The 14495-nt window shown below is 43.7% G+C and overlaps 5 protein-coding genes across 5 annotated transcripts; 2 read left to right on the forward strand and 3 right to left on the reverse strand.

Moving 5' to 3' along the window:
* Window positions 1–74: 74 nt before the first annotated feature.
* Window positions 75–3014, forward strand: PSV08DRAFT_410735 (uncharacterized protein; the record flags this gene model as incomplete). Its single annotated transcript, XM_066093867.1, has 10 exons — window positions 75–324; window positions 363–495; window positions 550–669; window positions 700–1050; window positions 1351–1468; window positions 1501–1582; window positions 1832–1896; window positions 1972–2368; window positions 2432–2648; window positions 2692–3014. Exons 1-10 carry the CDS (start codon window positions 202–204, stop codon window positions 3012–3014), a joined length of 1929 nt encoding a protein of 642 aa, XP_065948965.1. The 5' UTR covers window positions 75–201.
* Window positions 3015–3460: 446 nt separating this feature from the next.
* PSV08DRAFT_353116 (uncharacterized protein) lies at window positions 3461–5131 on the reverse strand (the record flags this gene model as incomplete). The annotated part of the gene is made up of 1 exon (XM_014228687.2): window positions 3461–5131. The coding sequence occupies one exon, from the start codon at window positions 5129–5131 to the stop codon at window positions 3461–3463; it is 1671 nt and encodes a 556-aa protein (XP_014084162.2).
* Window positions 5132–5448: 317 nt separating this feature from the next.
* Window positions 5449–6855, reverse strand: PSV08DRAFT_311110 (uncharacterized protein). Its single transcript, XM_014228688.2, has 3 exons — window positions 6153–6855; window positions 5547–6098; window positions 5449–5496 (listed from the first exon to the last, which is right to left on the reverse strand). The coding sequence occupies exons 1-3, from the start codon at window positions 6752–6754 to the stop codon at window positions 5484–5486; spliced, it is 1167 nt and encodes a 388-aa protein (XP_014084163.1). The 5' UTR covers window positions 6755–6855; the 3' UTR covers window positions 5449–5483.
* Window positions 6856–7219: 364 nt separating this feature from the next.
* PSV08DRAFT_372275 (uncharacterized protein) lies at window positions 7220–8598 on the forward strand (the record flags this gene model as incomplete). Its single annotated transcript, XM_014228689.2, has 3 exons — window positions 7220–7418; window positions 7475–7651; window positions 7991–8598. 3 exons carry the CDS (start codon window positions 7220–7222, stop codon window positions 8596–8598), a joined length of 984 nt encoding a protein of 327 aa, XP_014084164.2.
* Window positions 8599–8791: 193 nt separating this feature from the next.
* On the reverse strand, window positions 8792–10792 carry PSV08DRAFT_182721 (general substrate transporter; the record flags this gene model as incomplete). The annotated part of the gene is made up of 5 exons (XM_014228690.1): window positions 8792–9007; window positions 9062–9206; window positions 9268–9550; window positions 9609–10529; window positions 10585–10792. The coding sequence occupies 5 exons, from the start codon at window positions 10790–10792 to the stop codon at window positions 8792–8794; spliced, it is 1773 nt and encodes a 590-aa protein (XP_014084165.1).
* Window positions 10793–14495: the final 3703 nt, after the last annotated feature.

Here is a 14495-nt window from a genome sequence, read left to right on the forward strand (position 1 = left end):
TTTAGGAGAGAAAAAGGGGGCAAAAAGCTGCAGAATGTGGACACGGACGCAAAAGACTTTCCGCTGGCTCTCAGCCATCACAGATCGAACAAACATGCCGAGGCGGAGGTGCTGTCTAGAAAAGTATTTCAACAGCGGACCAAAGTGCAAGGCAGCGAGCATGCCAAGACGCTGGAGAGCTGAGCATTACAGCTCCACGCGATGCTGATGCAGCAAAAGTTCAAGGAATTGGAACAACCGATACGAGACCTGATTCCACTGCAGGAGAAAGTGGCAGGCACTTTCCACCGTCACACTATCGCTCGTAGACGATGGTTAGCACTTGTACTTTTTACCAACAAAATTGCAAAGAATCAGAAAAGGTACTAAGAAAGGTAATTTCACACATGGATGTGGTATTGGGCACCGAAGACGTCATCTCGCTCGATTCTAAGATGAAACTAGCACACGCCTTGTCTCAACAGCATAAGAACAGGGAATCAGAAATACTGTTACGTGAATTGATTCCGAAACAGGAGAAGGCACCAGGCCCCGAACACGTCGACTAAGTGGATAGTAAATTCCAGTTAGCATTTTTACTTTACAGCCAGGGGGGGGAATCAGATGAAGTAGGTCAGCTGTTACAGGAGTTGGTCCGGCCACAAGAGAAGGCGCTGGGTACTCAAGACAGTGGGATGCACCGAACTAAACATTTGCTAGCAATGACACTATGGGAGCGAGAGTGGTATGCAGAGGCAGAACGAATACTGAAACAGCTCATACAGCAACGGAAAGGGGTTGAAAATGCCGATTGTGACGATAACCTTGCGAGCAAACATATGCTTGCAGTGACGCTCTACATGCATGGGCTGCACGCCGAAGCAGAGCGAATGTTGCAGAAGGTGGTACAGCAGCGAGAGTTATTGCTCGGTTTGGGTCATGAGGACACAATTGAGAGTAAAAGGTGGTTGGCAGCCATGCGTGACAGACGGGTTAAGCCCACAGAGAGACGGCATTTATCCTCGCAATCGGTTCAGGGACCACAGAAAGTTCTGACAATTCATTATGAGAGTAATTCTGCAAGAAAATAGCCTTTCCGCACAGCAATCTCTGCGGAGGCGCAACAACCACCTCAACAATTATCGGAACAACGAATAGAGATTCCACACACTCATCATGTGAACACTTCTGAGAGTAAGAATCCTATACACGCAGCAGTCCTTGCAGAGGCAAGACAGTTACCTCAGCACTTGTCACAGCCACCAACGGAAGTTCTAGACACTCGTCAAAGGAGCAAGCCTGCGAATACAGAGTCTTTGCATGCGGCAATTTTTGTTGGGGAAAGGCAAATGTCTCAACAATCAGTACAAGAACTAATGATGATTCAGGACACTCAACTTGCGAACAGATCCAGGGACAAAGAGCCTTTGAGCACAAAAGTTCCCGCAGAGGCACCAGCTGCTTCAACAAAATCTCTAGTAGATGTGATGTCCAACCGACCCGGAAATTCTTCGACGCCAGCAATAATAGACAAACAGCATATGAGGGATCTGAGATTCAACAAGTCTTGCTCCTTCTTAGTCAAGTTGTCGCGGCTGAGCCTGTACGCATTGCTGACGCCTGAACTGATATAGGAGATGGCGATGGTGAAGGAGCTGGAATCGAGGGTTATCCCCAACGGGCCGATACTCAGCCACTATGGAAGAACGGAGCTGGAGTATCGTATACCCGATATGAGTAGATAAAAGCTGAGCTCGAGTGAACCTCGAGCTTGACAGACAATTCATCCTTTTGTCCACTGAAAGTGACCTTATCTGAGCGTGACTTTTCTTCCACATAAGTGAATCTACAGTGGAGGAAAATCCCAAGAATATACATAGTACTTCGGACAATCAACTGCCTGGACTTCCTCGACACGTTCATCGATCTCGGCTTCTCTGATCACTGATTCCCCATCAATTAGCAGGGACTCTCGTCGTGTCTTGTACCCAGCAAACGCTCACAATTTGTAGCGACCCAGGACCTGGTAATGACCAAGTCTATGGATCTTGAGAAGGGCGAAGAGGGTCAGCACTGCTTCTTCTGGGAACACAAATCACTCCCGTTGGAGATGAAGGGCGTTCTTGGATCTGGAGGATTCGGACGGGTGGACCGGGTGCTTAGTTTGATTAGCTTCCAAGAGTACGCGCTGAAGCGAGTCCCGCGGAGTGCTGCGTTTAGTGGACGAAAGACAGAGGCTATCAAACAGTTTATTGCTAAGATCAAAGCCTCGAAGCGTATCAAACACCACCATGTAGTTGACTTTGTTGGAAGCTATACTGATCCAAAACACATGGGTCTGATCATGTCGCCTGTTGCTGACATGGACTTATCTGCTTACCTGGCTACTGTGGATACATTCAAATATTGAGAACTGTGTACCTTCTTTGGCTGTATGGCTCGCACTTCAAAGTTTTTGCACAAGAACAATATTTCGCACAAAGATATTAAACCCAACAACGTTTTGGTGTACAATGGAAATGTTCTCTTTACAGATTTCGGGCTGGCATATGACTCTCCAAACCAAGAAGGCAGCACGACGGCGAGCATGGTGAATGGGATGACGCCAAGATATTATTCGCCTGAGGTAGCCAACTACGAACCTCGGAACACATCTTCTGATATCTGGAGTTTGGGAGTGGTCTTTTCTAGAAATGACGGCTGTGCTCAAAGGCAGAGCGATTAATTCCATCTACACCTTTCTCAAAGAGCACGGGACATCTCAAGCTTTTATACGCACGAACCCTACTGGTACAGATGCTCTTATCATAGAACTCAAAGGAATTGGTAGTCCTGCCGACAACGTAGCGCTTGTATGGACGCAAGATATGATCATGGTACAGCAACAGCTGCGGCCCACTGTGACATCACTGGTGGCGTCTATACTCAGCAAGAGTCAGGAGGAGAGTGGAAGTGAAGTATTTTGTGAGATATGCTGTACTTCTCAGCAGGATGATTTGAGTGATTTCAATGAGTTGGACATAGCTGACATGTGATGAACTCGCAACAGATTTTGCAGTAAAATTTATTACCTAATGATTTCTGACATATAATTATTACACTACAGAGACTAATCGCCATCGTTGTCATACAGCAACTAATACTTAGCCATTCTAGCTTTTGACAGCACCGTCGTTCGTCGTTTCATCCTCCGACATTCTTCCAGAAAATCCAACCCATTTAGTCCCCTCTTCCTTTTGACAAACATCCTATCCACATCATCTCCAGCAAACATCTTTTCAAATAGCATACGCGGTAGAGGCTTTGCACGAGCGCTATGAGAAACCATGTGCTCAGCTTGTTCCTGTAACGATGTCAACTTTCCATGTGCTTAATGGAGCTGTGTTGCACGTACCCGAGATGTCATCGTTGTCCATGACAAACCACAAAACAAGCACTTGGCCGCTATCTCGCAGTTTAATACGTGTACGGGGGTTTCTCTCTAATCATCGGTTCCATCAGCATGCAGCATGATGGTAGCAAAATGCTTCGATGGATTCAGTAGTAGCGGCGGCTTGTTGAAACTCGGGCTAAGCTGCTCTAGCCACTTCATGATTGACTGGCGGTGATTCACTTGCGGGTCGAGAATGAGTGCAGTGCTGGCTCTGCGATATAACGATCCTCCATTGTTGTCAGTGTCAGCCTCATTCAGGAAGTTCTCAGTTTCGCAATCTTCAGAAACCTCGCTTTCGCGATTCGGGTCGTCGTCGTTTACGTGGATGCAGGGCTTGTATGATTGTTTCTTTGCAAGACAAACTTCATGATGGTGCTCTTTGCCCACTGTTTTCCTAGCAATAGAGCATCGAGGTTCCTTCAACCCTTCCTTTCCACCAGCACTCACACTCTCCTCCTTGTCATCTACTTCCTTCTTGTCACCTTCTTTCGTATCCCGTACCCAAAAATAATAATGCGGCACATCGCAGCTTTTGAACCGCACGTACCGCAAGCTGCTTAGCTCTTTCTCCACCTCATGCATCTCCTTTCCGAGCCCAAAGTCCAGGTACGCAGGTATGTACCCAACAGCACCAGGCCTCCACTTGCATGTCTCATACACCTCAGCCACCAACTTCCCCTTGATCCTTTTTCTCCTCCTTTTCCTCTCATCTCTCGCCCCACGATACGCTTCGGACGTCCACTCTACGCGTCTCGCTCTTCTCTCTTCCATGCTCCACTTGCCGTACACATCAGCAAGGCTCTTGGCTGGGTTGCTAGCATTGCCGAGATGAAAATACAGAGTAGCATTGTCTCCTTGCACAAGTGTTCGAGAAGCCCACTCTTCACCAGTCTCAATCACGGCATTGTATAATATGCGTTCCAAACGCCCTTCGTGGGCTGCGGCGCGCACAGAAGCACAGAGAAGGGGGACAAAGTCTGGGTCTACGGTTAGAGGGTATTTGAGGCCTGGGAGGCAGAGTTTCTGCTTGCTTGTTGTTGTGATGATCTTGAGTGGGGCATAGGTTTTTATTATTGGTCGGAGAGCGGGAACAGGTGGCATGATTTCGTGTGGCCATTCCAAGAGTTGGAGTTTACAGGATGGTATGAGGGTGTGATTGGTGGGGTCAGGAATTGACTCCGTCGAAGTGCTATCCCAGGACGAGTCACTGAGTGCGTATCCTATGGCCTCGCCCATGTACTCGTTTGGAATGTTTTCCTGGCGTTCCATCTCGTTGTCACTCAGGGTGTCGTCGCTGACACTTTCATCTCGCTCTTTTTTCCGCATCTTCTCAACCTTCCTTCGGAGTTTAGCTTCGATCAGCGCCTCCTGTTCTGCAACGATGCGTTCCTGTTCCCTTTTCGCTTTCTCTTGCTTCTTGCGGAGAACATTTAGGTTTTTGCGTTCAGCGAGTTTTTTGTCTTCATCGTTTCGCTTTAGTGCCCACGCCATTTCCACCTTTTTCATGTCCTTGCGATATACACCGCGCTCTTTTGCCGCATCGAGCAGCTCTTTGTAGTTGTAGGCATCATAAACAGAATCTGTCCTGTCCGAATCGCGCACCCTGTGTGTACCACCCCGGCGATGTGCAGCAGCTTGTGGCGCCTTGCTGCGTTTGTTAGGCTCCAGAGATCGGCCGTATGTGCTGACTGAACGTTGTTTCCCTCTTCCTCTGGACATCGTGCTCACGTCGTTATCGGAACTACGAGAATGTTTTGTCACTATAATACAGGATTTAACGACACGTATGTCGGCTGCAAAGATCAAGGCATAGGACGCCAGATGTTGCACAAAACTTGATTTGCTATGGACATGCCGTGTAATTTTGAGGCCCAGTCCGAAACCCATGTCTTTGACGAGTCTTGGATGAAAGTGGTGGCATCTGGTCACATTGTTATCACTGTAGCCTTTGTCTCATTGTTAGTATGAAGGGAAAATCAATTGAAAGACTGCGAAACATGACGGCACACGACGTTCAATACAATGTCACTTGGATGTTTGGAACAGTTCATTTGCAAGTATATGCAAGACTTTAGGGTATCTCACTGTGGCGGGTTAACTTACGGATGGTTTCGATTGGGAGGAAGCTGCTTACAATTCCGACTTCGCTGTTTCTTCCCTCTTTTCTTTCTTCAAGTCAAAGAAACCCTCCAACTCCATCCATTCAGCGGTGAAAGCCATGAACAATTTAGTCCAATCTTCCACCGTATCCATATCAAGATGTTCTGCGTCATCCTCCATTGTGTGCCACACAGTTGGAAATGGCGAGGGAATCATGTGCAGAATTTCAACGCCGCGAGCCATGAAGGGAATGTGGTCGTCCTCCACAAACCCACCCATGAAGTTGGTGCTTGTCTTGGACGCTTCGGGCAGGAAGAGTTTCTCATCACGAGGCTTTTTATTCTCACGCTTTGCCATTTTGGACTTGTGATTTGGAGATGACTTCATCAGACCGAGTTTGCGCAAGCGCTCCTCAATCTTTGCCACGTTTTGATACGCCCAGTGAGTGGTTGAGAAGTACGAGGGTACTTGTGGGTTCTTGGAACCTAACAGGTCAAGGAGGACGAAGAGTTCGATCGAGTCGAGGGGCGTCCGGTAAATCGAAGCGGCGGCATGGAAGGTCGACTCCCAGTCGCCAGCAAGAGCCCTGCACGTCATAGTTTAGCACTTGGTCGTGGTGATCACAAAAAACATTACCCACCTGGCACCATAGAGACTGTCGGTAGCGGTCCAGGATTTGAAAGCTTCCTCGCCGTCCAGCAGCAGGACTTGGACGCCTTTGTGCTCGACTTCAAAGTTGTCGCCCTTGGCATCAGCCCACTTCTTGGTCAGGGCCGCATCGATGCTGCGCACAATATGCAAGATCATGGCGCATGGGGCGGCACTGTCGGTGGCTCCGATGAAGCCCGGGGGCGTGTACTTGCTGTCATAATGGGCGACCAGCGCCAGCCTCGACACATCACCTTCCAAGCTGCCTGGAGGGTCGCGGGTGGCAATGATGTTGACAAAAGGCACTTCTTTTCCATTGCTGACGGGCGTCGTCGACGAGGAGTTGTGAAGTTCTATCCGCCATTCGGGCAATTGAGACTTGAAGAAGTCTACAAAGTGCTTGCGCACGGCAGCATTGCCCTCAGTGCCCGAAACTCTGGGGACCAGAATGGGCGCCAGCAAGGAGCCCTTTTTGATATCGAAGTCATCGCCGGGCCCGGGTAGGTGCTTGAGCGTCTCGTCGCTGAGGTCGTGGTAAGCGGAGCCAAGGGAAAGGCATGAAAGAAGCGTCAGGAACGCGCGGGCGAACAACATGATTGCGGCCTGTCACATGAAGCATGCACCAATAAATCCGAGGCGGGCGAGACGGAGAAATAAATAACGGTGGTTCAAACAACAATATGACTAGTAGCAGACATAGCGACGGCTGGCACGTGTGTAGTGGAGTAGTCGGTTGGAGTCGTTTAGAGGAATCGTGGCTTCTCCTTGTCTCCAGCCCAGACGCTGAGACACGCACCGCCCCCTCGGCGCTCGGGCGAACTTGCGCCGTGTCGCCGACGCACGTGACACCGCGACAGCTGCAAAACTCGATGCACATTCACCCCCTCGTGCTTTTTCGTCATTGGCCAATTGCCTCCCGACACGCCCGACCGAAGCGACCACCACCATGGACAGCAGCCATTGAAGCATCACATGCAGGAAATCGGCACGCTGCGGGCAAGACTATTCAACAAATACAGTACAATTGGGATACCCGTTTTCTACCCACTCCCGGTCAGCATGCAGCCACGTCTATTCGTCTTTGCGACTGTTTTCAGAAGCACTGCACCACTAACAAGAGGTGAACGACCGGTCATCAAGTCGCACATTCCCAGCTTTGTATGTCGGAGCTGCCAAAGGAAATTTTCCACTTCTCCAACCCTGCGCTTCTTCGGAAAGTCGGCAAAAGAAGGAGCCAAAGCAGTTGAGAAAGATCGGAGTATGTACCAATCACTCTCTTCGAATCTCTCTGCCATCAATTGACAACCACAATAGAATACCCATCTCGACTACTCATCTACGATGCGGGTGACGCACGAACCACATGGATCTCCTTCTGGAAAGCAATGGCCTTGCTGCAGTTCGGTACCACATTAGTCTTTGGTGTACCCCCCTTATGGAACAATGAAAACCAGCCTGACCCACGATTGAGAAAGATGCAGGCCATCTTGGGTAATTACCATTCCTTTTGCTATCATCTTGTACATTTTCATTCACCCCTCGAAATGTCACCTGACCGTGCTTGGTGTTCATCTCGCGACTATTCATTTCAATTGCGCTCAAATGATTTCCAGTCAATTCTACTTCTTTCTCAGTCTATCTTTGTAGGGTTGTTCGGTTTTCTAAACCATGGTTCCTCCTTATTTTGCGTCTTGACTACGATCCTTTCCAGTCATGCAACTCCACAATATCCCGAGGTGCATATGTTCAATTGACATTTCAACCCCTCACTCTTCGTCTCTCTTCTAATGCACCACCGATACCCAACCAATATCTAACAATCCCATTCAGTCGGCGTCCTTGGTACCATCCCCACCCTAACCCTCGCCTACCTCACCGCCCCCTTCGTTCACCAAATTTTCCTCCAAATCCCCGAACACGCTCGGCGCTCCCGCCATGATCTCCTCCGCTTCGCCAGCACCTTGCGTAAGAACCCCCTTGCAACCGCAAACACCAAACTCGAATTCGTCACCCTCCGCATCTTCCCCTTCCGCAAACACACGACCGCTTTCCTGCATGAGTTGCGCGCTCTACCACAGCGCCGATTTCGCCTTGCCAATATCGAATTGCCTAAAACAGATGCATGGGCGCAGAGACAGAGAGAGAAGGGTATCTTCAAGAGGGTGCTGGATGTGATTAACGAGCCGAGGTTCAAGTTTTATGTTAAAGAAGGTAGGTTGTATACGATGAAGACCAAGGTTCCGGGTGTGTGGGAGGAGGTTGCGGAGAGAATTCGGGATCAGACAATTGTGGAAAGGGAAGAGCAGGAGAGGAGGAGCCGGGATGGTGCGGTTGCGGTGACGAGGAAACCCGTTGTGCCTGCCAAGAGGGTGAGTAAGCCTGTTCTCAAGGTTGACGAGAGAATCAAGAGACAGACGACGAGAAGCCTGCGCAAGTAGATATTGGGGCCTCTACCATGATGACAAGTTGAGCAGCTCCCATGCCTAAAGCACGAGGTATGAATTGTAGTCAAACGCTAGCAACAACCTGAAGGATGAGAGATGTACAAAGGTTACAACGACATAAGTGCTTTGCATGATTACGTTTATCGGTTTTTGCCTACTACAATCTCATTGATCCTGACACGAAATTCTATGCCAACTCATGAAACACCGGCTTATCCTTCTCAAGCACATCATTGTAGCTTGGCAATTGCTTTTCTATCGACCCACGGGAGCCAGCACCCTGATCCACCAGACCACAGCGCTCCAGTAGCTCCGCGAGCCCAACCTCACGATAAACCTCGTTCCAGCGCTCTTTTTCGCGTTGCGCCGTGCCGACTGATCCAAAAAGGTGATCCATCTCTTCCTAGAATATCCATTAGCATCATATTCAGTGGTATGGTCTGAGATCCTAACTTACCAGCGACAATCCCTTTGTCTCCGGGAAAAAGAAGAAGATAAAGGCGGCGCCCACGGCAGTAAAGATACCAAAGAAGATATATGTGCCATAACGCAGGTGCGTAAGCATATCTGGTGTTACTTGACCAACAATGAAGTTGTTCATCCTACAATGACATTAGTATCTCGAGCTATGGAGATCGCTCCTGGAATAACGACTGCACTTACCAGTTGGAAGAAGCGCCAAGAGCAATACCGTATGGGCGATTTGCCAGCGGCCAAATCTCCGCCATGACGATCCACGAGCAAGGACCCCATGAGTAACCAAAGAACACAACAAACAGCCAAACCATTGCGCATGCCGCCCATCCTGCACCCTGGTGGTTTGGCCAGTCGTCTTCGAAGCTGGCTACGATGCCAGAGATGATGAAATGGCAAGCTGCCATACCAATGGCTCCACTGATAAGCACTGGTTTGCGGCCAAGAGTGTCGACATACAAGACTGCTGGGACTGTTGACTCGTTAGCATCATGTATTGAGTCTTGGGTAGATATGGCTCTTCAACTTACTGGTCGCAAGAAACATGGCGATTCCAACAACACCGGTAGCCAGTAAACTAACAGAGTTGCTCGACAACCCCAGATCACCGAAAATGGTCGGCGCGTAGTACAAGATTGCATTAATTCCCGTCCATTGTTGGAATAACATGGTAAGCACTGAGATGGTGACACGCTTGAACATGCCCTTTGTCGTAAACAGGCTACCGATCGCGACAAACTGGAGTCTGGATATTGATGCCGCGCTCATGTCTTGAAGGTGGGGAAAGTTTTCCGCGAGCGACTTTTTCTCAAACAGGCTCTGAGCGCGGATCTCAGCGTACTCGAGCTCAATCAGCTCATCGTCTTGGGAAAGGCCGCGCAGCTGGGCGAGTACACGGCGGGCCTCATCTTCGCGATTGTGATGAACGAGCCAGCGCGGCGAAAATGGCATGAAAAGCATGCCTACACCGAGAAGGACAGCGGGAGCCAGTTGCAAGGCAAGAGGGATGAGCCATGCAGAATCCTTTTGTCCGGCTCCGGTTCCGCCAATGTAGTTGGTACCATAGTCGATCCAGAAGGAGACCATGATCCCCAGTGTGATGCTCAATTGCTGGAGTCTAACAAGCGCACCGCGTACCTCGGGTGGAGCAATCTCCGCGTTATACATTGGCACAATCATCGACAAAGAGCCTACGCCCATACCCGTGATAAAGCGACCTCCAAGGATAGCGCTGTGTCCGATTCCTGTGATGGCCGTGCATTGTACGATAACACCGACGATGAATATGGCGACGTTGATCAGAGTGGCCCATTTCCGCGATAGCATCTCAGCAAGGAAACCAGAGTACACAGTTCCGAACCAAGCGCCAAGTTCGAGGATTGAAACTAGCCAGCCTTGCTTGGAAGAGTTCCATTCCAGCGTCTGTGGATCTTGGATGTAGTCGCCCATATCTGGTAATTGTTAGCATCAATCGTTGCGACTTGGAACGCATTCTTAGCTACTCACGCCTCTTGAATGAGTTCATGGTAAGAACACCAGAGAAAACACCCTGGTTGTATCCATACAGCAAGCCTCCCAAGCAAGCAAAGCATGCAATGCCAAACACTTTTGCATTCTTGACCAGGGCCATGGGTCCGGATGCGCCAGCGAGGGCCTTGCGACGTGCCAAAGCCGCTACCTGAATATCACCGCCACCGCCACCGACAGGAGCCATGCTGACGGATTTCAAATGCACTGGCTTATAAAAGATTGATATAGAATATCAAGAAAGATACGTGAGACTTGCAAAATCAGAGTGCGCACGACTAGTCAGTCCGTCAGTGGTTACTCGAAGTCTTGGACTCTGGAAACCCAGCGATACGGTTGTCGTGGGGAACCGATAATACATATGCAATCCGAATTCGCCTCATCGTCACTGTGTCTCCAGTAAGATCTCTTTGGACTATTCCATGACGGATAAACAGAACGGTTAAGCTCAATTGTAGCAATGCTTGATTCTTGCTGTGGGGGCAAGACAAGCGTCGGGGTTATCGGAAATCAGCAGCAGATGCTTGTCTCGTGGGAGATGGAGACGACTCAAGACCAGTGAAGAGGACGCGCAAGATTGGATCAGAGCGTGGAGAGTGGGTATGATGATGGATTGACTCCAGTGGGGCCTCATTATTTGATAAGCGGACGCGGGTGAATTGGTGATTCTGTGCCCTGGGCCGTGTATTGTTCAAAGTTTGCCATTCACTGTCTCATTGAGCTGATCCTTCTGGCTTGCTATTAAGTCGTCAAAATTCCGCATCTGCAGTCCCGAGAAAGACAAGCTTTGAGGCTCAACTGCATAAACTAAGCTTTTGTAAGCATAAGCAAGGTGGCGCAGGGGATAGACTGGGAAACGTTTATCTGCCGCTCCGCGGGTCTCCATGTCCCCGCCGTCTCTAACTAGGAAGGTATCCGTGTGGAGACTCCAACGCGGGTTCGTAGTGCATCTTTTGCATTCTGCCTAAACTCTAGAATGCCTCGGTTTTTACAAGGAGCGAAGGGCTGAGTTCATAGCGTGCTGCGGCAAGGTTGGAGAGCATGCAACTTAGTATAATATTTAAAGATAAAAAATCACTCTATGTATAAAGTTAAACATAGTTAATATAATTTTCGTAATTATTTCTTATTTTTAAATTTCACTATATTTCTAGAGTTAGGTACTTATAGTTATAATAGAACTAATAAAAGCTTTTAAAGATATTACTAAGTAAGTTTCCTAAATATAAGAGTAAAAAAAAAGTAAACTTTTAAGTATATTGAAAAATAGAAGATATTAAAATAGTGGATTGTAATAACTTTCTAAATAATATACATCTTAGGGTTTAGAACATACTTACAATGAAAATATAATTTTTTATAAATAGTTTAGTTTATTATTTTTATAATTTTAGTACTGAAATTATATCTCTCTATTACTATATTGCGATTTAGATTATTTATTATAAAAAGGTATAGTTTATAATACTATAACTTACTAGATTAATAAAAGCTAAGCTTTTATTATAACTAATATTTAAATGGAGTTTAAACTATGTTCTTTTAAAATTAGAAGAAACTATAGATATATAAAAATCTACTATTAATAATAGCTTATATTTAGCTCTAACTTTTTAGGAACTATTATATATAATAAAAACGAAAGATTAATTAGAACTAGTTATATAAGTAGTTTAATTAGTAACTATATATAAGCGACTATTCTTAGCTATACTTCTTATAATATTACACTTACTTATTAATATTATTTTACTTACCTATTAATATAATTACGCGCTAGTACTGTTTATATAAGTAAATTACTATACAGTCTATAATACTATTTTCTATTTACTTTATTATTATAAACAAAGTATTATAGAGAGGATATAATACTTTCTTTATTAAAATAAAGAATAGCTTATTATTAGAAGTAATAAGAAGGATTCTCTTCTTAATAAAGAGATAGGAGGTAAGAAGACTATAGAACGTCTACGTTAGAAGGTAATAATTAACGTAGAGCGTAGATTACGTAACTTAGTATCTTACTAAGATAGAATATCTAGCGATACTAGGTCCTCTAAAGATACTAGAACATCTAAAAATACTAATAATATCTAAGATACTAGTAGCTTAGCTAGATACTAAGACTAAAGTAATAAGAATATAAGAATAGATAAATTTTATTATTTACTCTTGTTATAGTTAACTTAATTTATACTTTTTTGCTAGTTACTTAACTTTATAAGATTAATATATATTAGTTTATTTAATATAGATTAGAAATTATTAACCTATTATAACTTTCTATATAAGCACGACTACTTTACTATATTACTAGATAAATACCTTATAGCGCTCTTTATACTATCTTACTTACTCTAACATAGATTAAGCTCAGAGAAGTATTAGTATCTAACCCTATATAATACTTATATAGGAATTTTAAAAGGATAAGATTACGTAATATATTACTAATATAGTAATTATATAATTGCTTTCTAGTAATAATAGAAAATCGATTAGTTATAGCTTAGTAATTAAGCTTAGTAAGGGCTTAGTAGTTAGACTAATAATCGCTAATTAATAAAGATAATAGTAGATATAAGAAGATATAATTGTAGCTAAGTAATAATATAACTATAGAACTTAACCTTCTTTTATAAAAAGCTTACGGACTAAAACTTCTAATTTCGTCTAATATAATAAAATCTTAATATAATTAGTAGTTATCTACTATTAACTACTTCTACTAATTAAATAACTAGTAGTTAACTACCGTTAAAAGCTATCTTACTAGCAGTTAACTACTACTACTAGCTTATTTGTTAGTAGTTACTAAATACTAATTAACTATCTAGCAGTTAATTAGCTATTAACCCCTCTTAACAACTTAGTTTGTTAGTAGTTAACTACTACTAATAAGATAACTGTTAGCAATCTAGCGTTAATACTAAGAAATTAGTAGTTAACTTCTACTAATTAATTTCTTAGTAGTTATCTTTCGTTAATAATAAGGTTATTAGTAGTTTACTACTATTAAATAAGGTTAATAGTAGTTAAGAAGAGTTATTAAGTAGCTTATTAGTAATTAATAACTAGCTTAAAATAGCTAGTAAGAAATAGCTTAAAATTAATATAAAATAAATAAGTTATAGAAGTAATTACGAAGTTATTTATATAACGCTATACCTATTTTAGCTATTATAATAAAAAAAATAATAAAAAATTATTCTATAACTTATATAACTCTATAATTTTTATATTATTTTTATATTCTTATTTTAGTATAATAATAAAGATAAGTATTATAGTTTTACTAGCTTAATATTCTTAAGTTAAACTAATATTCATATATATAATTCTTTATATATATATATATACTTATATATAAGTTTTTTATATATTTATTATTTTTCTTATATTTATATTATATTTTATAGTTATAAATATAAGTACTTATTCTTAAATAATTGAAAAACTACTAATATAAATATAAATTAAAAATTAAATCTACTAGGTTTACCTACTTTATCTTAGTTTAGCTAATTAAAATGCTAATATTATAACTTTCTAAATAGTAGATTAAAATTTATTAGTTATTAGAACGAATAATTAACGCTATTAGTAATTAAATATCTAACAATAAATAAATAAATTAAGTTAAATAACTTAATTATTCTAAATGAACTAAATTAACTCTACTAATAAAGTCTTTAAACTTATTAATACTAGTAGCTTTAGTTAAATTATTTACTAATATAGTCTTTATAGGTTTATAGATTAAGTTTATATTACTTTCTATTATGTTTTCTCTAATAAAGTAATAAGTAATATTAACGCATCTTATTCTAGCGTAGTAAATTAAATTTTAGCTAGTTTAATAGCACTTTAGCTATCTATTTAGATTG

The sequence above is a fragment of the Bipolaris maydis genome (genome assembly GCF_028858645.1).
Source record: "Bipolaris maydis strain C4 unplaced genomic scaffold PSV08scaffold_9, whole genome shotgun sequence".
NCBI lineage: Eukaryota > Fungi > Ascomycota > Dothideomycetes > Pleosporales > Pleosporaceae > Bipolaris > Bipolaris maydis.

What these genes read in the sequence shown, in the direction of transcription:
- PSV08DRAFT_311110 (XM_014228688.2), bottom strand. Translation starts at nt 6,754, where the DNA reads ATGTTGTTCGCCCGCGCGTTCCTGACGCTTCTTTCATGCCTTTCCCTT. An exon ending in GACAGTCTCTATGGTGCCAG is followed by an intron (nt 6,099 to 6,152) that starts GTGGGTAATGTT and finishes TATGACGTGCAG; the next exon opens with GGCTCTTGCTGGCGACTGGG.